Source organism: Martes martes (genome assembly GCF_963455335.1).
Source record: "Martes martes genome assembly, chromosome: 13".
In the NCBI taxonomy this organism is placed as follows: Eukaryota; Metazoa; Chordata; class Mammalia; order Carnivora; family Mustelidae; genus Martes; species Martes martes.
Window position 1 is genome coordinate 63014404 of NC_137901.1, and position 22953 is coordinate 63037356.

The 22953-nt window shown below is 55.9% G+C and overlaps 2 protein-coding genes across 3 annotated transcripts; both read left to right on the top strand.

Annotated features, from left to right (window-relative positions):
* Positions 1-7001: 7001 nt before the first annotated feature.
* Positions 7002-8921, top strand: GSC2 (goosecoid homeobox 2; the record flags this gene model as incomplete). Its single annotated transcript, XM_080821569.1, has 3 exons — positions 7002-7257; positions 7370-7623; positions 8195-8921. The coding sequence occupies 3 exons, from the start codon at positions 7002-7004 to the stop codon at positions 8297-8299; spliced, it is 615 nt and encodes a 204-aa protein (XP_080677695.1). The 3' UTR covers positions 8300-8921.
* Positions 8922-11709: 2788 nt separating this feature from the next.
* On the top strand, positions 11710-21416 carry ESS2 (ess-2 splicing factor homolog). 2 transcript variants are annotated; one of them, XM_080821540.1, is made up of 10 exons: positions 11710-11857; positions 12853-13021; positions 13112-13213; positions 15445-15632; positions 15728-15845; positions 16120-16253; positions 17071-17173; positions 18157-18266; positions 20222-20337; positions 20855-21416. In XM_080821540.1, exons 1-10 carry the CDS (start codon positions 11723-11725, stop codon positions 21132-21134), a joined length of 1455 nt encoding a protein of 484 aa, XP_080677666.1. In that variant the 5' UTR covers positions 11710-11722; the 3' UTR covers positions 21135-21416. The 2 variants fall into 2 exon arrangements, with proteins under 2 accessions (XP_080677666.1, XP_080677667.1); XM_080821541.1 differs by having other exon boundaries at positions 15445-15614.
* The last annotated feature ends 1537 nt before the right edge of the window (positions 21417-22953 follow it).

A 22953-nucleotide genomic window follows, 5' to 3' on the forward strand; every position in this document is an offset into this window, starting at 1 on the left:
TCAGTTCGGGTCATGATCTCCGGGTCCTGGGATGGATCCCCACTATGTGTTGGGCTCCATCCGCCTCATTCTGCTTGAGACTCTCTCTCCTTCTGCTCCTCCTGACCCTCTCTAAAGTAAATAAATAAATCTTCCTCAAAAATTGAACTTTCTCTGGGGCACCTGGGTGGCTCGGTCAGTTAAGCATCTGACTCTTGATTTTTGGCTCAGGTCATGATCCAGGGTCATGAGATCCAGTTCCATGCCTGGGTCCCTGCTGGCCATGGAGCCTGCTCGGGATCCTCTCTCTCTTTCTCTCCCTCCCCGCCTCAAAAAATCGATTGTATTTTTATAGTCCTGCAGTGAACAATTGGAAAATGAAATTAAGACAATTATTCCATAATGCCAAAAAGAATAAAATACTTAGGAAAATTAACAAAGAAGTGAAAAATGGATACTCTGAAAATTATAAAACATTATGGAAATAAGTTAAAGAAGATCTAAATAAATCAAGACATCCAATGTCTGTGGATCGGAAGGATTAATGTTAAGATAGTAATAATCCCCAAATTGTAGATTCAGCTTCAACACAATCCTTGTCAAAATTCTACCTGGTCTGTTTGCCAAAACTGATAAAGCTCGTTCTAGAATTCACATGGAAATTCATGGGAATCAGAATAACCAAACCAATGTTGAAAAAGGACAAAGTTAGAGAGCTCACACTCCCCGATCTCAAAACTGACTGCAAAGCTATGGTTCTCAAGACAGTAGAATATTGCCATAGGATAGACATGTAGATGAATGGGGCAGAATTCAGAATCCAGGAATATGTCCTCACATTTATGCTCAATTTATTTTCAACCGGGGGGCAAAACGATGTAATGGACAAAAGAATAAGCTTTTCAACAGATGATTCTGGGACAAGTAGGTATCCACATGGAAAAGAATGAAATTAACCTTTACCTCCCACCACATATAAGAAGTCACTCGAGGGGAGGCTGGCTGGCTCAGTCGGAAGAGCCTCTTGATCTCAAGGTCATGAGTTCAAGCTCCATATTGGGGATAAAGATTACTTAAAAGGGGGCGCCTGGGCGGCTCAGTAGTTAAGTGTCTGCCTTCAGTTCAGGTCATGATCCCAGGGTCCTGGGATCGAGCCTCACATCAGGCTCCCTGCTCAGCCAGGAGCCTGCTTCTCCCTCTGCTGTTCCCTCTGCTTGTGTTCCCTCTCTCACTGTGTCTCACTCTGTCAAATAAATAAATAAAATCTTAAAAGAAAAAAGAAAAAAATTGGACTTATTCCAATTTTAAAATGTTTTGCTTCAAAGGACACCATCAAGAAAATGGAAAATTACCTATAGAATGGGAGATTTTGCACATTGTGTGTCTGATAAGGACTCGTATCTTGAATATATGAAGAATGCTTACAACCCAATAAATGAAAAGATAAATGAAGTTTCTGGGACTCCAGTGGTCTGATGCTAGATGTTCCCTGCTAGAACATTCCCTCAAAGTAAAAGACAAGTAATTGTGCCCTGCCCCTCCTCCTACTAAGAAAGAATACACTGCAGGACTCTTCTTTGGGTGTTGGAGGCCGCGTGTTTGCACTTGGGAATACTGCCATGAGCAGTCTATTTGCTGATACCAAGCATGCCAACTGTATGTAGAACCCAGAGTAGAAAGGGGTCTGCCGCAGGTCTAGGCTTTGGTACAAGCAGCTCTGCTCCTGGCCCTGTGATCTGGCAGAGCCCATGGCAAATGCCAGGGCAGAGAAAGATTTCGAGTGGGGGCTCTGGTAGGTCCAGTGGGAGAGCTGCCCTAGGACTCTTAAGGTTCTAGAACGAGGCCAATGCCACACACCATTCACAAAACAGTTCCTGGCATGTTACTGGGCCCCAGCAGGAATTGAGCATCTGACCTTGGGCTATTCAGTGATCATGTGGCCAGAATGACTCATCAGAGCCGGGATATGGTCAGAGCCACAAAGGCTTACGGTAACAGTAACATCCCACAACGCATGTGGGATTGCCAGGATCAGCTCTGAGCCAAGCTAGACCCAGGCAGGCTGACTAAGGAAGCGACTGCCACCCGCAGGTGGCCTCGCTCACTGCACTGTGGGTGGCCCTGAATGCCAGCAGTGAGGGGAAAGCCCTCTAAAGGGTGAAGTTCCTACAGAGCACTGTGTCACCCATGTTATATGGAGGGAAAAGTGCCCAGGGAAAAGAAGACGCGCACCCCTGTTTGCCACAGCAAACAGTTGAGCTGGTTGCTTTAGGGGGCCTCTGGACACAGCAAGAGTAGAAGTTTAGAGACAAGGAGAGGATGCACCTAGAGATCCAGTGTGACATGAGGGACCCAGGGGTCCTGGTGGGACACCCTGCTCCCCAGTACTCCCAGAGACCCAACTAGGGAATTTGTGTTCTCATTCTTGCAACTTTAGGTTCTGGGTCTCAGAGGCGGGTAATTTCACCAGGAGCACAGTAAGAATGGCACAAGATATAAACCAGGACATCTGCCCGGTTACTCTGAGCTCCTTGTGCCACCAAGCAAAGGGGTACCCCTACAGGTAGGGGTACTGGATCCAGATCCCGGGAACAAGGATGTTTGATATTCCCACCCACTGGATGTCCTGTGGTGCTCCCTTGCCCAGATGTCACTGTGAATGGGCCATGGCAGCCAGCACAGCCTGAGGAGGGGATGGGACCCAGCGGCTCATGTCCCCAGGGAGGAGCATCTGGGCCAACGCATCAGGGACCAACCCATCAGGCAAGGCACCCAGACCTTCAGAAGTGCTGGGAGTTGGGGATTTAGAAAAGGTAGGGGAAGAGGGAGCAGACGGTGCCCGGTTACAGGCCTGGGACCAACTTAAGCAACAGGGGCCACAGTCCATCCCGCTAGCTTTCCTTTCCCATGTACATCCAGAAATTGTGCCCAACCAGAATCTGGGGGATCTGAAAGCAATGGACGTAATGTGGGGCTGAGTGTGGCAGGGGTGGGGTAAGCGTCCCTGGGGTGAGCTGGTGACTTGCCACTGACCCTTTCTCTGGAGCCTGGACTGGATGGGAGCCACCTCCATAAGAGAGGCTATGCCCCCTGACCTCACTGAAGGTGGCCCTGACCCCCCCTGGGCTGGAGAAGAAACAGCCTCCCCCTTAGCATTTCTTCCTCCTCTCCCCTTCCCTCAGGGACTCCCCCCAAAACTCCCTCCTTCTCCTCCCCCACCCCAACCAGTGATCTGTTCCCCAGATCAGTTGCCATTTTCAAAGTGTCACATACATGGCCTCAACACAGTACAGAGTCTTCTGAGACCGACTTCTTTCACTCAGTCCAATCTTCTGAGATGGCTCTGAGCTGCTGCGTGTGTCTTTGGCGCCCTGGGCTCTCCCTTGGGGGGTGGGCCATGGCGTGTTGGTCTGCTCAACAACTGATGGCCATCCGGGTTGCTTCCAAGGCTTTGGTGATGATTAGCAGAACTTCTCTAAACATGCAGGGGCAGCATTTTGTGAGAACAGAAGTTTTCATTTCTTTAGGGCGGCTCCCAGGAACGGAACCACTCATCCACGCAGCAGGTGTTATAGTTAACTTGTCAGCTGGCTTCTAGGCATGAACGTCTCCTTCTTTCAGAGCCGTCTCTCCCTCTCTTCACTGTCGGTAGCTGAAGGCAGGCAGGCAGCTGCTTCTGTGGCCCCACAGGGCATCTCCTCAGCTGGACCATCTTCCTCACGGGGTGCGCATCCTATCTCCCGTCCTGGTACAGATGACAGTGTCGCCATGTTTCTCGCCACTCTGCACCAAGGCTCTCCTGTCTCTATCCTCAAGGAAGACTTTTCTCACTTCCCTCTAAGACCCTGCTGGCAGTCTCAGTAGAGTCCTTCCAGCTCCCACTCGCTGTCAGGTCCCAAAGCCAAAGCCACTTGACTTAGGTCTCATACCGGCAACATCCCATTCCAGTACTCAAACCCATCTGATTTTCTAGAGCTACATAACCAACCCCCCTCAAACTTAGTGCTATGATCGCCTACACAATCACCTCTATTGTTACCTCTCACAGGTGCCGGTCTGGGCTCTCGTGTGGTTGCAGTTGATGACAGCTGGAACAGAAACCACCCGAAGGTGTCCTTGCTCACCCTGCTGCCTGTTGGCTGGCCCCTCAGCTGGAGCTGCGGGCTGGGACACCTCTGCACATGCCTCTTCCTGTGGCTGCTGGTGGGTCCTCGCAGTGTGCTGGCTGGCTCGAGAGCAAGCATCGCAAGATGAAAGAGAGAGGAGCTGTATCTCCAAGCTGTCTGAGCTGGCCTCAAGCATCAGTGTCACTTGGGACGCCCAGGTGGCTCAGTTGGTTGGGTGTCCAACTCTCGATTTTGGCTCAGGTCATGAGCTCAGCGTTGTGAGATGGAGCCCAGCCTCCCGCTCTGTGCTCTGCGGGGAGTCTGCTTGAGATTCTCTCTCTCCCCTCCCTCTGCCCCTCCCCTCCCCTGCTCATGCTCTCTCTCAATAAATAAATTTTAAAAAATCAGGGTCACTTCTGCTCCATTCTAGAGGTGAGAAGCAAGTCATCAGGACAGGCCATGTTCAAGGGGAAGGGAATTGGATGCCACCTCTCAGAGGGCGAGGGGTCAAGGAATTCTCTGACATGTTTGGAAAGCACCAGAGTGGGCCTCTTACCATGGGGGACTGGTGAAGAGATGGGCACATGCAGAGGGGGGCAGGTAAAGAGATGGTGCATTGACCCAGGCAGATAGGCAGGTAGGTGACCCATTTATCAAGGTGGGGAATACCCGGCAAAGAACAGATTTTGAGAGGATCTTAAGTCCATCCTGGGCATGGTGGCTGGGAGATGTTCATAGGTGATCCAAATGGAGATGTGGAGTAGGCACTTAGATGATACTAGCCTGGAAGAGAGGGAGATGTCAGACCAGTGGTATCAGCTTGTGAGTCATTGTCACAGAGAAGGTGTCTGAACCTTCAAGCTGCAGGAGGTCACTCAGGGTGGGAATGGAGAGGGATGAAAAAACTGCCAGGGCTGGGAGGGAGGAGGGCACAATCTTCCTGACCACTAACTCTTTTGCCCCCATCCTGGCAGAACTCCCACTTTGATGGGTAGTCAGTCCCCATACGCCTCTCTGATCTAATGGTGAGCACACAGTTCTATGAGGTTCTGTGCTGGAAGAGGTTTCCACAGCCATCCAAGGGGACATACCGGAAGGGATGGGAGATACAGGGCTGTGGCAGCCATCTTGCAACCATGAGGCCGGCTGAGAGTGCCCGAGCCACTCACAGAAGTAATGGTTCCTTCACTAAGCAAGCATTCAGATTAAGTTCGGGGCACCTTTATTAGGACTCTTGCGACAGGCGTTCAGTTGGGAAGTTTGGTCACCCGAAGTCCAAAGTCTCCTCACTGATACTAGAGTGGAGATACCAGCAAAGGAGTCTGAACAAGGGTGTGTGACGTGGGAGGAGAAGGAGGGGGGAGTGAGTATGCTGCCTTACAATGATACCTACCATTCATGGAGCTCCCACGTGCCCAGGCCAGTTCTAACGTCTCAACACAGTAACTGGTTGTGTCCTCTTGAGTTAGGTTGCTATTATTATGTTATAGATTGGGAAACCAAGCCACAGGAGGCTGAGGGAACATATGGAAGGTCCCGTGGCCAGAAATTGACAACTGGGGGGCACCAGTGGGTGAGGCCTCTGCCTTCTGCTCAGGTCATGGTCTCAGGGTCCTGGGATCGAGCCCTGCGACGGGCTCTCTACTCAGTGGGGAGCCTGCTTCCCCCTCTCTCTCTGCCTGCCTATCTGCCTACTTGTGATCTCTCTGTCAAATAAATAAATAAAATCTTTTATATATATATATGAATATATATATATTAAAATACATATTTTTTAAAAATACTGTCTGGGATATAAGCCAGACAGTCTCCTGCTCTTTCCTGTGAGCCAATGACATCTTTTTCAGAGGTCCAGATAAGAGGGTCTTGAGCGGAAATGGCTGACTGGCTCTTCAGTGCTACTAGCTTGAGTCTTCATTGAATTTGGCAAAGTACCTGTCATCAGCAATATTGGGCAGCGTGGCCTGTGTGGGAAGAGTGTAGCCAGTTGCACTGGCCTGAAGAGAGTGGAGAGCCCACACAAGTCAGCTCCTGAGAAGCTTGGCTATGGTGAGAGTAGAGCAGAGGTGTTTCATGGTTTTTGTTGTTGGTGGGTTGTGTTTTATTTTGTTTTGTTTTGAGGGGATTCTGGGACATATAGGAAGCAGGAAGATGGGTCGCTCCAGAGCACTCGGGTGGGGCGTTGGATGGGGTCTGGAAGGCTCCCCTGTAGATCCAGTAGAGAAGGTAGAGACTTGGGGGCACAAGGCAATGAATGGGATTTCAAGTTTGGTGATGAGCAGAGGCAGCGTCCTGCTTCTGCCATTTTCCTCCAGGAGGCTGAGAACCTCCCTGCTCTGAAATGGGTGGGAGATTTGCGGCCAAAGAACGGCGCGGTTGTTGGGGTGCCAATGGAGTTGGGTCCCATTTGAGGTCGAAGCCCAGCAGTTTGGGGGCCAAGAGATTGTCAGTTTGGGTGGCTTTCTCTAGACTTGCCCATCCACCTGTGTGGGGCCCCACGGGGACGAGGAGCCACGCCTGGTCGCGGTGGCTGCAGGAGAAGGTACCCAGGGGCTGGGCCGGGAGGCACCAGGGCAACCAAGGGGCTGCAAAGTCGGGGTGGCACCCGGCCACTGCCCCAAAAGCCGGGTGAGGCGGCCCTCCGTGCCTTCCCAGTGGCATCTTCCTGCCCGCGAATCCTGTCAGCTCTTGAGGGACAGGAAGACCAACGCGGGGCGGAGGGCTTCCTACGGGCCCCCTCCCCGCTGCCCCGCGGGCCCCCGCGCGCCGATGCGGAGCAGGATTTCCCGCCGCCGCAGTTGGGGATTAGCGCGCGGGATTAGCCCGCGTGGACTCCGCGCTCGGCCCAGGGGATTACAGCGCGCTCCCCCCCGACGTATATATTCCCGCGGCGGCGGCGGCCGAGCCCGGACGGGCATGGCGGCGGCGGGGGGCGCAGCGAGCCGCAGGGGCCCCGGGCGGCCCTGCCCCTTCTCCATTGAGCACATCCTCTCCAGCCTGCCCGAGCGGAGCCCCCCGGCACGGGCCGCCCGCGCGCCGTCGCCCGCCGGCCGCCAGAGCCCCGCGGATCCCGGGGAGCCCGGGGCGCCCGAGGCCGCTCCCTGCGCCTGCTGCTGCTGCTGCGGGCCCCGCGCGGCGCCCCGAGGGCCCCCGGAGCCCGCCGCCGGGCTGGGTGAGTGGGAGCGGGACGCGGGCGCGGGCTGGGGGGTGGTCCTCCGGGGCGCGGCGCGGTCGGGGCGGAGCTCGGCCCCCGCCCCGCGCCTCACCGCGCCCTCGCCCCGCAGGCGCGCGGCTGCCGTGGCCGCTGAGGCTGGGCCCCGCCGCGCCGTTGCCCTTGGCCGCGCCCACTGGAGGTTCGGGGGCGCTGCCGGGCGCTGGCGGCCCCGGGCCGCAGCGGCGCACGCGGCGCCACCGCACCATCTTCAGCGAGGAGCAGCTGCAGGCGCTGGAGGCGCTCTTCGTGCAGAACCAGTACCCCGACGTGGGCACGCGCGAGCGCCTGGCCGGCCGCATCCGCCTGCGCGAGGAGCGCGTGGAGGTGGGTGCCCGCCCGCCGCACGGCTACACGGGGCCGAGCGGGCTGGCTTCCTTCCTCCTTCTTTTTTGAAAAGATCGCCCTGGCGCAATGTCCCCAGAGGCCCAGGGACCATTGTGGGGCGCAGGGCCGGTTCCGGGGGGCGGGCGGAAACAGGCACGTGCGGGAAAAGTGTCACCGGAACGGGAGGGGAGGCTAGTTTTCCCTTGGTTTACACTTTTTAAATTTTCCCTGATACATGAGACGCGCATTCATGCGCCAGAATTTGGGAAACTCGGAGAGACCACGAAGCTGCAGAAGGGGCATCTGGAGCACCGCGGGGCGCAGGTTGGGGGTGGGAAGGGGTGAAGAGAGACGGCTGGGCCGGGTGGGAAAAGTGGTTCTCGTCCCGCGGCCGGAGCCACAGCCCCCTTCCGCAGCGGTTCAGAGATGGTGGGTGCCGCTGCCGCGTACCTGCCCCGCAGCCCTTGTCTGCCCGCATCCCCATTGGGAAGCTCCCGCCTGCTCCACCTATGGGGGTCGCAGGGGACGCGGGTCCTGGGGCTGGGCCTGAGCGGCCCCTCCTGCTCCTTAGGTCTGGTTCAAGAACCGCCGGGCCAAGTGGCGACACCAGAAGCGCACGTCAGCGACCTCGAGGCTCCTCCCAGGAGCCAAGAAGGCCCAAAAGGACAGTTCCTGATGGCCCTGGTAGCCATTCCTGGTCTTGGCCGCGTCTTTGTGGGGCCGACTAGGAGAGAGGACAGATCTACCCGAGATCGAGCTGAGAGAGGACACCAGCCTCTTCCCATCTGTCTGCAGGGTTTCTGGCTTCCGGAGCTAGAGCTCAAGGCAGGAGCGGGCTGCTGAAGTGTGTGTCCCCCAACTCTCCATCTGCCTTGTCACCTGCCCCGGGGAAAGGAGGGAACACTGAGCATCTCCATGTGCTCTCCTCTGCAGTGACTAGGGTCGGGAAGATTCCCTGGGGGGCGGTGGGGCTGGGAGGAGGGCGCAGAGCAGGTCGCTTCCTCAAGTCCCCACCAACTCCAGGACAGGAACCACCCCTTGTCGGGTTGGGAGGGGCAGAATCTTCCTCTCCCTCCCTGGGGTATGCTGGCCTCCCTCCTCTCCTTTCCCTGCCTGGGCCGTGGGAGGTTTCTGTGCATCCTGGACTTGCCAGCTTGCGCGCCCAGCACAGGGCCTTGGCGTCCAGAGCTATAGGGTAAAAATGCAGGGTGAGGTCACCTCCAGAAGCCCCTGCCCCGCCTCTTAATTCTGTGAACCTTGTCTGGGTCCTGGGAAATAAACAAGCAACTGCAAAGAGCACAAAAGCCGTCCAGAGTTCGAAGCCCGCCATGGCCCCATTCCCCTCACCCAAGGAGTAGGGCCATCTCGCCTAGGGGAGCACAGCCTAGTGAGTCCTCTGTGTTCCCCAGCCACAGCAGACTACCCCATGGATCATGGCCTGGCACCCTGGGAAGTCTGCACTGGCTTCAAGGTACTGCTCATGGGTGGGGATTTCCATGTTGCGTGTCTGCCTCGCTCTCTGCCATCTTGTAGGGGCAAGAGGAATTTTGATGGGGCCGATGCACCACGCCCCCCTGCCACTGCCTGGGAAGATATCTGTTTTCCTCTCCATCATCCTGGCCCCAGGGGGAAAGATGGTGAGAAAACAAGGCTTTGATTCCTCCAATTGGGCCGTACAGTGGGCTCAAGGCATGGAACACCATTATCTGGCTTGGGGATCATGTTCTGTCTTCTTGTGGGTCCTGGAGGAGATGGGCCCCAGGGGCATCTTAAAGGAGACACAGTCCATTCATCAAAGGTGCAGAAGGCAGGTCTACCACCCGCCAGGACTCTCCAAGGCTGGCTAGCTCAGATAACACAGAGCAGGAGTCTTGTCTCCAGTCGGGGCTGCTCTCACAATGCTGGGGGCCTCCAGGAGAGCGGCAACCCCCTCTACCCCTCAGGATGCACACTTCTAGGGGTCACAAAGCTCTTTGCCCTGGGATACTGCACAGTCTGCACGCAGAGCGTCTCTGCAGCCCGGGATGCCCTCATCTTGCTGGGCTCTGGGACCCTAGCGGTGGGCTGGCTCTTTGTCCTTATAGGCAGCCACAGTCAGAGCTTCACCTTCAGGGGACCAGTGGGCATACCGTCCTCCTTTCTCTCCTTTCTTTCTAGCTGCTCCTTGGCAGGCTCACCCCTACAAGCTGCCTATTGGCAAAGCTGTCCTGCAGGCTGGGGCCCAGGCATGCCCCTCTCTTCTCCATTCTTCCCTTTATCATTTCCACTTTCGGGCTCCAATGCCTAGCTCTCTGCCACATTTACATCTCCAGCCCAGACCTCTTCCCTGAACTAGATATTACGTCCAACTTGTCCCCTTGACTACTCCTCCTGGAAGCCCACAGCATCTCAAAATCACCTTGTCCACTGTGCAAACCTCCCTCCTCCTCTCTCCCACCCACTGTACCCAGGCCAACAGTAAATCATTTTTTTTTGTTTTATTTAAATTCAAGTTACTTAACATATAACATATCAAATTTACCTTCAAAAACCATCCTAGAAGCTATCTTCTCCCCAGGTTCAACTGTAGCAACCTGAGGAAAAGGCTGCCCTCCCTCACCTTGACCACTGCAGCTGCCTCCAGTCTTGTCCACATGCAGCCATTTTGGTTCCTCTGCAATTCCCTCCCCAGAAAAGGCAGGGTGCAAGTGTGAACCTGCCTCTCTAAGGGCTTCTCATTGTTCCCAAAGACAAAACTCCTGGCCGTGACCCATGAGGCCCCTGCCCCTCTGGTGTCATCTCCCACCTCACCACTCTTTGAACTTTGTATATCCAAAGGTCTTCTCCCTCCTGCTGCAAGGCCTGTGCACCTGCTCTTTCCTTCCACCTGATCAATGTCCATTCTCTGGATCTGCAACCACTTCCTGACCCTGGGGAAACTTCCCCTGACTGTCCCCTAGTACAAACTCTTTCTTTGTACCTGTGCACTGCAGTTTTATGTTTGTTTGTGGGATGATCTGACTAGTGCCTGTCTTCCCCATTCGACAGGACGTAGAGCTGTCAGCTCCACAGGGCAAGAACCGTCATTGTGGAGTTCCCCACTGAATGAAAGAATGACTGGCCTATTGTACTAAATTGTTCTGGGGCAGAACTTGTTTGACATAATTCACAGCCTCTTTTAGGGAAGAAATGATCATGCCCGAAAAATGGTTGGGCAATTTTCTGGTCCATTTCAATGAGACCCCTCTTCTAGGAAACTCACTGTGGCATCCAGAGACCAAATAATTTTTTTTAAAACCATTTTATTGAGGGGCTTTGGGGAAAGGTCAAAGGGCAGGAGGACAGGGAGATCCGATGTCCTCAGCCTGGCAGGAATCTTTCCGGCCTCACAATCGTCAAAAGGGACCGAATAATTTTTTTTTTTAATTTATTTATTTGACAGAGATTACAAGGAGGCAGAGAGAGAGAGAGAGAGAGAGGAGGAAGCAGGCTCCCTGCTGAGCAGAGAGCCCGATGTGGGGCTGGATCCCAGGACCCTGGGATCATGACCCGAGCCGAAGACAGAGGCTTTAACCCCCTGAGCCACCCAGGCGCCCCGGGACCGAATAATTTTTAACCAGACATTTCTAAATTAGACCTCATATTTTTTTCTTTTATTAGGTAACTATCAAAAAGAAATTGTCTTAGGGTTCTTTTCTTGCATAAAAGTTTGAATAAAAATATTGAAACCGCGTATATAGCTAAAATGTGTTTTTGTTAATAACACGAAGCACACGCAATGATTCGCGAGAAACTGGAATCCCAAGGCCTTTAAATTTCGTAGTGCTAAAATTTTTCACGCTGAGCGTGAACGACACGCCCCTTAGGCTCGCCGACCACAGCGCCCCCTGGTGCCTGTAGTCCAGATTCGCAGGGCCAGAGAGGGGCGGGACGAAGACTACAACTCCCATAAGGATCAGGGACGGTAGTGACGCCACTACGGAGCGCGGGCTGGACTCCAAAAGTGCGGCTCTCCCATTGGTGGACTATTGCAGGCGCCTGCGCATTTGGGACAGTCCCGCCCCTACCGTCTCCCGACGCTATTACGTATCTGCGCCGCCCGAGCGATTCTGGGATAGCGATGGAGACGCCCGGCGCATCAACCCGGGCTCTCTTGCTCCCTGCCGCGTCCGGGCCCGGTAGGAAGCGCGCGGCAGGAGAGGCCCGGGCTGCGACGAGCAAGCAGCGGGTCCTGGACGAAGAAGAGTACATCGAGGTAAGATCTAGATGCGACGGTAGCGAATTCTGGGTCTTCCCCCCACCCCCCTCGCGCTCTTCTTGGGTCCTTCCTCTCGGGGTCGTGGCACTCGTACTCTTGCGGAGGTGGAGCAGCCCGAGTCCGTGCTCTTGGGGTGTGGACAGTCGGAGAGCCAAACAAATACAGTGCAGAGAGAGGTGTCCTTGATGAGGGGGGCAGCATCAGTGTTGTTAGGGGCCAGAGAGGACGGCTTTGTTCGTCGGGGAGGGGGTTTCAGGGAAACAAGGTATTTTATTAAAGCGTGAATGGGCATGTGGGAGGATGGTGGCAAAGAGGACTTTCTGGAGAGTTGTAACAGCAAATGCAGAGGCTGGAGGACTTGGAAACAGTCTGTTGTTGCGTCAGCACCATTGACTTAGTGGGCGTTGGAGGATCCTTGAAGTAGGTCTTAATACTGTAGCAGACACGCAGGAAGAGGAGCTGGCAGGGAGATTGGAGGAAATCAGTTTGGTTTTGGACTTGTTAAGTTTGGCAGGCCTCTGGGATAGAGATGCAGATGGCATTAGGGGATAGCTGGGTGCACAGATGTGCAGCTTAGGAACAAGGTCTGGCTGGAGGTAGATTTGGGAATCTCAGCCACTGCTGCTGGTGGGGGTGACAGGCTGAAATCATCCAGGTAAAGGGTTCGCATTGGAAATAGGAGGCCTTGGATGGAATGAAGGGGCAACACCCACCTTGGTCCAGCTGGTATGGAGATGGAGCCAGCAGAGGAGATGAGAGTGACCAATTGTGGGAGAGAGAAAAGTTTCGTGGAAACCAGATGAACGTTTAGTTAGATGTTGCAGCAAGACTACAGGGGTTGCTCATCCTCATTAGAAAGTGCGGCTAAGCTCAGGGGATCCCTGGGTTGGACAGAGGTTGGGGGCCCGGCAAGGACCGTAGCACGTACGTTTGTAGACTGAGAGGCAGAAGAGAGGCAGATGTGAACTCTGACATTTATTGACATCTGACAGGGGCTCCAGACAGTCATCCAGAGGGACTTCTTTCCTGATGTGGAGAAGCTGCAGGCTCAGAAGGAGTACCTGGAGGCTGAGGAGAATGGAGACCTGGAACGGATGCGTCAGATCGCCATCAAGTTTGGCTCTGCCCTGGGCAAGATGTCCCGAGAGCCCCCACCGCCCTGTAAGGGTGACAGTGGTTGGCTGAGAGGGGAACTCCTGCTGAACTGATGCCTTAGGCTGGCTCTAATCCCCACCCCCTTCCTCCTTCTAGATGTGACTCCAGCCACATTTGAAACCCCTGATGTGCACACAGGCACTGGAGTGGTGGGCAACAAGGCCCGGGGCCGGGGCCGAGGTCTGGAGGAAGGTGAAGGTGAGTGAGTGAGTGGTTGGGTTTACCTGTGAGTCTCATCCTTTGTGGCCCTGAGGGTCTTGCTCAGTGGCAGATCACATCTTGTCCCAGAGAGCTTTGTTGGCCTGAATGGCAGCCCATGGGGTCAAAGAGCACCGGTCTGAGAGGAAGGCATGGGGCAGTTCTCCGAGCCTCTGGCCCTTCTCGTGGAATGGAAGTCTCACCACCTCTCTCACTGGTCTGCTCGCTGTGTGCCAACCCCTGCCCAGTAGGCTTCATATGCCTTGGAGGGCCCCTCTCCCGCTGTCATCTTAGGGCCTCTGGGCCTCTGCACTTGTTTCTTCTGAGTTAGTCACTTTCCCTGGTTAGCTGCATGCCTCACACCTTCTCTCCCCTCAGGCCTCTGCTCAGATGTTACCTTTCAGGAAACCCTTTCCTGACCCCTCCTTCCCCCACCAGCATGCCTTCCTGCCTGGCTTTGTTTTCTCCCTGTGGGACATGGCCTCCTCACCATGAGAGCTTCTTTGTCTTGCCTCTGTGTATATATTCCGCACCTAGGACAACACGTGACATGTTGTGGGAGTAGCACAAACAAGTTGTCTTCCACATGTATATTGGGGTGTCGTGACATGAGCCAGCTTTATGAAGGACTTTTCCTAGGGAAGAGCATTTGGAGCCCTGTTGGGCATAAGTGTGCTACATGCTGTGGGACTTTCTCATGATCAGTGGTCAATCTTGTCAGTAGAACATCAGCACCCAGACAGACAAGATGCTTGTTGTTCTCTACTGGGGTGTAGTCTATTGCATGCTCACGCAGATGCTCCGTGCACTCACGCAGACAAGATATTTTCTGCTTCAGAATCCAGCTTGTTGTGGCAATACTGTAGTCATGTTGTGTCCTTGAAGCTTGACCCAGTGGAGCTTGATCACAGCTCCACTGCAATGTGGCAGGGGAATCACAGGCAACTTACAGATTCTTGTTATTTATTTATCAAATTTTTACTCTTATTTATTTGAACACTCACAGGTGTGAGTGGGGAGGAGGGGAGGAGGGAGTGAGAGAATCTCAAGCCGACTCTGTTTGGAGCGCAGAGCCCAATGTGGGGCTCGATCTCATGACCTTGAGACCGCAACCTGAGCCGAAATTGAGAGTCAGATGTTTAACTGACTGAGCCACCCAGCCTCCCCTCAGAGTCTTTTTTTTTTTCGTTTTTTTAAAATGTGCTTGTTGGGGGGCGCCTGGGTGGTTCATGGAGCGCCTGGGTGGTTCAGTGGGTTAAACCTCTGCCTTCGGCTCAGGTCATGATCCCAGGGTCCTGGGATCAAGCCCCGCATCGGGCTCTCTGCTCAGCAGGGAGCCTGCTTCCCCCCTCCCTCTGCCTACCTCTCTGCCTACTTGTAATCTCTGTCAAGTAAATAAATAAAAAAATCTTAAAAAAAAAAATGTGCTTGTTGGTAAATCTAGGAATCACTTCAGTAACCTCAGTGGTAGGTACCATCAGAACAGGGTTTGAGCCCTTCTCTTTCTGACTCTGGGTCTTGAGCTTATAGGCACTGTGCTTTGTGCAGTCTAGCAGGTAGTAGGAGGTCAAGACTGCCAGTGGAACGGAAGACAAGGCTCTCCCCGTGATGGCCCAGCTGGAGTGTGTCCCACCGTGCACAGTGCAGTGGCACCACCTCAGTGGGGGTCCCCCTTTCTGTGGTGCTGGGTGCGACGGGTGGGGTTGTGGCCCAGTGCCTGTGTGGCTCTATCTGGAGTGCTGGATCCTCTGGGGTCCCTGCCCTCCGGGTCTGCTAGCAGGTTGGGAGGCTTAGGGGACAGTCGTCCATCCGTAGCACAGGTGCCAGGAGGAGAGGAGCAGGCGGGGAATGAAAGCCCAGGGATGGTGGGAGAGCTTGGGGCATTGGAGGCAGGTCCTATGGGACCGGCCCACTTGTGACAAGGCAAGGATTACCATGGCCACCTGTCTCTGACCCCTAGGTGTCCGTCTTCCTGCCTGAGTGAGACATATATTTCACTTGACATCCAGCAGGCGAGGAGAGCCCCTGAGTGCTCCCTGGGAGTTGGTGGGGGGCGATTCTGCCCCCAGGTGGGGAGTTGTCAGGTAGCACGGGCCCTCACCCACAGATGCACAACTAGGGTGAGGGTTCCAACCCTGCTTATGGGGTAGCACGGTTCCTGGGACTGAGTGACTACAAAGTGTTCATTGCTGCTTGTGGTTCTATGTCACCCCACCTCTGCCCCCGAGCAGGAGAGGCCGGAGAGGAGGAGGAGAAGGAGCCCCTGCCCAGCCTGGATGTCTTCCTGAGCCGGTACACAAGTGAGGACAATGCCTCCTTCCAGGAGATCATGGAGGTGGCCAAGGAGAAGAGCCGGGCACGGCACACATGGCTCTACCAGGCCGAGGAGGAGTTTGAGAAGGTGTCCTTGGGTGCAGGGGTATGGGCATCCTCTGTCAGGGTGGAGGGAGTCCTGGGGCCCAGGGCACAGTGCCTGGGGGCCTCTCTGACCCTCGCTTTCCCCCTGTGATGCAGAGGCAGAAAGATAACCTTGCACTTCCGTCGGCAGAGCACCAAGCCATCGAGAGCAGCCAAGCCGGCGTGGAGACCTGGAAGTACAAAGCGAAAAACTCCCTCATGTACTACCCTGAGGGTGAGCAGGCGGGGCTGGCGGGTGGCATGGAGTGGGGCTGCATGTTTGTATCCGGCCTTCAGGGTGTGTGTGTCTGTGCTCCCTGGGCCTCAGAGGGGTCCTCCTCTGCCTCTGGGCAGAAGGGTTCATGTGTTGTCAGTGAGGGAGTGGGGCTGCCCATGCTTTGCTTGGCTTCTTCTGTTCACCGGGGCCTCTCCCTCAAGCCTTGAGTTTGGGGCAGTAATGGGGCACCCCCCACCTTCTGACACCCTGCCACCTCGCCTCAATCCACCAGGTGTGCCTGATGAAGAACAGTTGTTTAAGAAGCCGAGGCAGGTGGTGCATAAGAACACTCGCTTCCTCAGGGATCCTTTCAGCCAGGCGCTGAGCAGGTCCCAGCTGCAGCAGGCTGCCGCCCTCAACGCCCAGGTGAGTGTCCAGGGCTGGCTGTGGGCAGCCTTAAATTGGTACCGTTCTTGGGTTTGGGCGGAGCCTAGCAGCATGTGACTATTTGGGGCTCCTGTGCAGCCAGGTCCTGAGTCTTTTCCTGTCCTGTATGGGCTTCTGCTGGGGCACTGTCTTGGCCAGAGACATTCTGTAGGTCAGTTCAGTGCCAGCTTCCTGGGGGATGAGGACATGAGAGAAGAGAGGCTGCTGGGAGCCAGCCCAGGCCAGCCAGACCCACACCTATGTGTGGGTAGGACAGGGGTAGATGGTGTGGGCAGGCTGGGGTAGGGTGAGGCTCAGTGGGGTGGACAGCAGAGATGTCTGAGCCAGGGAGTCATGGTGCACTGGCAACTCCAGTGGTCATGGGGATGAAGTGGGAGAGTCAGGACGTGGGGAGACTATTCTGGAGGCTTCGGCAGATGCCCTGTGGGAAAGGTCAGAGCACGTATGACAGTAATTAGTGTGGCTTCCTGTCAAGGCCTGAGTCAGTAGCTGCTGAAAGCAGCTTGTGTGGGTGTGTACTGAAGTCAAGGACCCTGGCCCTGCCCTGCATGGAAGGAGGGAGAGCTTCCCTTGCTCTGATGCCTACTCTGACAGGTCCTCAAAGTCTTTGTGGGGACCGGGCTTCTTCCTCTCTTTCTCCAAGCAGCGGTTGGGGGGGGGGGTGCCAGCCCCTGAGCTCTGGGACTGCCCCAAGGAGGGGAAGCATTGCCAGCATGTTCCTGTGCATTTGTCCATCAGCTAGCTGGGAAGAGCAGGGTTGGGCCTCCCTGACATTAGTCTCTCTTGTTTGTTCCAGCACAAACAGGGCAAGGTAGGCCCTGATGGCAAGGAGCTGATCCCCCAGGATTCCCCACGAGTGGGTGGATTTGGATTTGTTGCAACCCCCTCTCCTGCCCCTGGTAAGAAGTGAACCCGCTGGCAGGCTGGCCCCCTGATAGTCCTGATAGGACTGCCTGTGGGGAGGTGGGCTGCTCAGGTGGCTCTGGGCCCTGTTGACTCTTCTCCAAGTCTGCCACGTGCTTCATGTAACTCAGAGATCCTGTGACCCACCTGTGCAATGACAGGGCTGCATGGAGCTGTGGGTGGGCTGAACACTCAGTGAACTGACCTGAGATACACGGGACCCAGTCCATTGAGCTTAGCGGTCTTCCTGCCTTGCCCTAAGCTTGGCAGGACAGACTGGTTTTGCTGGGAACCAGGGGTGTTGGAGCTCTGCTGGACAGATAGGCTGTGGTGAGCATGCTGAAGGGCACAGGGGGAGGCTAGGCAGGGGGAGGCTGAGCATAGGGGCATAGGGAGGAGGCTCCAGGCCCCAGCCCTGCATGTCTTCACACAGGAGGTTTATGAGTCTTGGGGGACAATCTTACAGTGCAGCGATGCACGGGGTGTCCTTTCCCACCCTCCACCCCAAGCACTGGCCTCTGTGTTCTGGGCTGCTGGTTCCTCTGATACAGGCCAGGGTATACAGAGGCACTACAGCTTTGCCCAGGGTCCTAGCAGATTTGGGTGCTCTGAAAACCAAGTGTCCCCTCCTTTGGGGTGGGGTGCCATAGCAATCTCCAGGAGGCCCTGGTGGCCATGTGCTAGGATAGGAGCCTAGCTGATGCAGCCCATCTTCTCTGGGGAGCCCCCTTCCCAGGGTAAGCCCTGCAGCTATCAGGGCCTGGGCCCATCTTGGGCCTAAAGTGGTCTTGGTGTTGTCCTCTCGGGGCAGAGGAGCTGGGGTTCCAGAGTTCCGGGGAAGGAGAGTGGGCCAACTGCCAGCCTTCATGTTGGTTAGCTGGGACATGCATGGTGGGAGCTGGCTGTCACAGGAGGGAGGGCCTGGCGGTGCCTCTACCTGCATCCCCTGGCCTGAGGTAACCGAGCTCTCCATCTGCAGGTGTGAACGAGTCGCCGCTGATGACCTGGGGGGAGGTTGAAAACACTCCCTTGAGAGTTGAGGGATCTGAAACCCCCTATGTGGACAGGACGCCAGGGCCAGCCTTCAAGGTGGGTCACAGTGGGGGGCCCAGATGGGACCCTGGGTAGACACTCAGTCTTTGGAGCACTTGTGCCTTGATGCACCAAGGGTGGTCTAGCTGCCACTGGTCAAAGCAGAAGCAACAGAAGGGCTGAGCTGTGCTCCAGGCTGCACACCTGTGTGTCACTGCACTTCTGAAGAAGACCAGGGCACTGAGGACAGGTGTGGGGCGAGGGCACCAGAGCCCCAACCCTGTGAGCCTGCAGGGTCGGGCCGGGAAGGGCCTCAGAACTCCAGTGTTCAGTGGGCTGTGCTTTGTGTCCTCTGAAGGTTCGTGTGCTTGCAGAGGAAGGCCTCTGGTTACAGGAGGGCAAGCACCAGGAGGCAGCAGTCTTGTAGAATCGTCAGAGTGTGGGGTCATGAGGCCTGGAGCAGGTAGGGCAGGGAAGCTGGGTGCCAGGTGGTTTGTGGAGATGGGGTGGCCTAGGATGGCCCCAGAGAGGCTTTGAGAAGGCAAGGCACTCTGGTTTGCACACAGCTTGTTGGGGAAACTGAGTGACTGGCATAGTTTGGAACGGGATGGAAGAGAAGTTGCTGGACGCTGGGAGCATGTGGTCCTGTTCTCGGGGTACTGGGCCAGCAGTCCCAACCTGGAAGCTAGGAGATGGCAGGAGGCAGAGGGCGTATTGTTGCGGAGAGCAAAGGGCATGAGGTTACGTCAGCTGCTCTGAAACCCCAAAGGGTCAGGCATGAAACCTGGAATTAACGTAGGTCTGCTGCTTAGGGAGCTGGGTTCGAGGCTGTCTTGAACCTGTCCTTCTAAACACTTGGATTGTGTAGTTTGAAATGCAACAGGAAAAGAGATCTTGCTGACTGTAGCAGCAGAAATTGAGAACAACCAGCAGCACCTTGGTTTTCATAAAGAAACCACAGGTTAGTGCTGCGGGCTTACAGAAGGAAAGTCGGAGGGTGTGGGTCACACCACAGGGCCTCCCTGGTGTAGCACCGCTCTCGTTTCAAGAGGGAACGCATGTCCACACAGAACATGTGCAAATCATTTTGGCGTGTTGGTTCTTACATTTGTCTTGGACACGAGAATAACCAAGAAAAAACAGAGAGAGGCGGTGTGCCAGAGGCACGGGGCTGTCAGAAGGCCGCCCTGGTCCCGCTGCCTACCAGGCAGCAGGAAAGAGCTTCTGAACAAACTTTGTCCAAATCCAAATTCAGGGTATGTGAGCGACGACAGTTCAAATCGTGCTGAGCAGTAGACTGTAATCGGACACAAAGTGCCTGATACGTATCACAGAACGAGTTCCCCAAGTGGGAGAATTAAGTGCAGAAAACAATACATGTGAACAAATGAGAGGAAAATAGTCAGTGCTTAATCTGGTGTGAAGGTAGGAGGGAGTAAACCAAAGAGGGAGGGTCACAAGGGAAGTGGGGAGGGGGGTGGGCAAATAATACTATACACAGCGGTAGACTTAAGTACAGCAAAAAAAACCCATCGTAAATAAAGGTGAAAGCAAGTAACAGAAGGCGTTTGTATGGCAGAGCTTCACAGAACTGATGGGGGAAAACTGTAAGGAAACAAACAAGCACTCAAATAGAAAAATAGGACAAGACCAATTTTGGGAAGTTCTGGGAAGAAATACAGAAGGTCAGTGGGGGTTAAAGTCAGCAAGGGGTTTACTCCAGTAATCAGAGGGAAGCAGATTCAAACAAGACCCCCTTCTTTCCTAAAAGACCATTGGAGGTTCCTAAGTCTGCACCGCTGGCTTGCAGGGAACCGTGATGACAGGTGGGGGGCCTGGGCCTTTGGCGGGTGGGCAGTTCAGGCGAGCTGGTGGGCAGCTTTCGGGGGCTTTTAGGGAGGCAGCAGTGAGTTGTGAGGATCACAGGGCACCATGGGAAAGAGGCAGGTACCCCAGCAGCAAGGGGCTGGCTGGCTTGATGGCAGGCCAGCCACACACATGCTGCCTTGTAGATCCTGGAGCCCGGCCGCAGGGAACGGCTGGGGCTGAAGATGGCCAACGAGGCTGCCGCCAAGAACCGGGCCAAGAAGCAGGAAGCCTTGAGGAGAGTGACGGAGAACTTGGCCAGGTGAGGGGTGCCTGACCCGCATGGGGCGGGCGGGGTGGGGGGTCTCTCCCTATTCCCACTTGGCCACAGCCCCTGCCGTGTGGATGCACGGTGTGCAGGCAGGCCTGGGGGCTCTGGGGTGGGTCCCGTGGCAGCTCCGCTGGTACGGGCACGGCCTGTATGAGCCAGGATGCAGGGCCCCTCTTCGTCTTTTCCTTCTTCAGCTGCTGCCTCAGCACATCCCCAAGAGGCACCTTTGGGCTCCTTATCCCGCTGTGAGCTCCTGTCAGCCCTGTGGAGACAGATGGATCGTTCTCCTTGGAGAGCGCTGGGGTCCATCGCAGTCCCACCTCCAGGGGCAGCACCACAACTTGACCTTAAGTTAGCCTACACAGCTATGTGCCAGGCCATCGGCTCTCCTCAGCTCATAATGACCGTGCATCTCCCACGAGTGTTTGTGGGGCCGTGGGAAACCCCACTGCTGGCAGTGCCCGGTGGGGCCTAATGGTGCCTCTCTCCCCTTCCCTTTCCACCCCAGCCTCACCCCGAAAGGCCTGAGCCCAGCCATGTCCCCAGCCCTGCAGCGCCTTGTAAGCAGGACTGCCAGCAAGTACACAGACCGGGCCCTGCGGGCCAGCTATACCCCATCTCCAGCACGCTCGACCCACCTCAAGACCCCAGCTGGTGGGCCTCAGACCCCCACGAGCACACCAGCTCCTGGCTCTGTGGCACGCACACCCCTCAGCCAGGACCCAGCCTCCATCACGGACAACCTGCTGCAGCTCCCTGCCCGGCGCAAGGCCTCAGACTTCTTCTAGAGCCAGGCCCGGGTCGGGCCTGTGGGAGCTCCGTGGAGCCTGCAGGGCAGCTGCCTGCTCAGCAGAGGACTCCGGCCTTCTGGGGACCCAGGCCCGGGCCAGAAATGGTGACTGACTGTCCCAGGAGCCACTGAAAAGATGCCGTGCCTCAGGCAGGCTGGCATGAGACTTGCCCCACGGCCCTTGGGATATATCCCAGGGTCTGGCTGATAACTGTTTTCTATCAGACCCCTGCCTCTTTCTGTCTAGCCGTCATTAAAGAGCACCTAGTTCTTGCCAGACTGTGCTGTCTCTCTGGCCCACTCTATGTGGCCCTTAGGCCGCCCTTCCCCCTAAGCTGGAGACCCCCTGCAGGCCACCCTCACCTCTATGCTGGAGACTCCCTGCACCACATCGTGGTCTCAGGACTGCAGGCCTCCCTCGGAGGAAGCTTCTGGGTGAGGTGAACTTGGAAGTTCAGGGTCTCTGGCCTTTCCTGCCACTCCCTGCATTGCTTTCTGTGGCCTCTTGGAACCTGCCTTCCGCACTGAGCTCACAGCTCGTTGGGCCATGCTCCCCAAGTTCTGTCCCCCTGAGGGAAGGAGAGAGTCCTTGAAAGTTGGGCCCCTCGGGTTTCCCTGGGGCTCTGGGTCTAGGTTCGCAGCCTCCTCAGCTGGGCCTGGCCTGCGTGGTTTGCTGGTGACAGAGTTGCGTGGGTCCTATGTGTCAGACCATGTGGTCACCTTGAAAGTGGCCTCAATGTCACCTTCTCCAAGCATTTGGTCTCCAGCTCAGGGGGTCAAGACTGTCTCTCTTTCTGCCCTTCCCTGTCCTAGTGCTCCAGGCACCACCTTCATATGCTGTTGAGTCATGAACAGGAGTTGTGGGTAACAGTAACCCAGGCCATACTGTCAAAGAGCCATGGGGCCAGGCTCCACACAGACCTGAGAGCGCCATGTGCGCCACAGGCCACACTTGCCCATGACCTTGAGGGCTTTGGTGCCCCAAGAGGCCTGGGCCAGCTGCTTCACATGGGGGTGGGAAGTCCAAGCTGGCTCCCAGATGGGTCTCTTCAGGCCTTAAGTGAGGTCAAGTCATGCTCTCTAAGGGGCTTGCACTGCTCAAGGAGACAGCCTGGAATCTGCTTGGACCAGAGTCTTTCTTGTTTTGAGCATACCCAGCCCTGCCCTGGCCATGGTCTTGGGTTGTCCTGCATGGGTCCTTGCTGCCTTCGAGAGTGGTGTGTTCCTGGAGGTTTGCGTGGGGCCAGTTGCCTGCCTAGGCACCCACTAGTCTGCACTCAACTGTCAGTTCCTGCCAGTTTCCAGGGGGCCAAGTCCTGTAACTCACCAAGGGGGCTGGGACTGCACCAGGACCGCCCAGGGGGTCAAAGTATGGCCGTTGGTGCTTTTACCCCATAGGGAATAGGAGGGGTGGGCCACAGCAGAATGGAGGCAGACAGGTCTGAGTGGGTGGGAGATGCAGAGGGAGATGCTGTCAAGGCCACTTAAGGCCAAGCGCTGGCCACCCCTGAACACTGGCTGGTGTATGGGGTAAATAGGGAGGGGTAGGTAGGGTGTGGCTGAGATGTCTGGGCTGGGACTGTTCTGGCAAATGAAAGGGCACTCAAGGGGCCAAGGTCACTGATCTCAACCACAGGAATGGAGGGAGCAGAATATATGGAGAAAGGGTCAGTCTGAGGAAGTGGGATGGGGTCCAGGTCAGGGTAGGCTGTGCTGGGCCTGAGCCAGAGAGACACGTGCAGCCAGCCAACCCTGGAGGTGCTGGGCCCGGGGTGGGTCAGAGGGAGATGGTGGGGGCCTGGCTGTGGGCTGCGGCT

Coding starts and splice junctions, on each gene's coding strand:
- ESS2 (XM_080821540.1), top strand. CDS start 11,723: ATGGAGACGCCCGGCGCATCAACCCGGGCTCTCTTGCTCCCTGCCGCG. Junction 16,254..17,070: donor CTGCCGCCCTCAACGCCCAG/GTGAGTGTCCAG, acceptor TGTTTGTTCCAG/CACAAACAGGGCAAGGTAGG. Junction 20,338..20,854: donor GTGACGGAGAACTTGGCCAG/GTGAGGGGTGCC, acceptor TTTCCACCCCAG/CCTCACCCCGAAAGGCCTGA.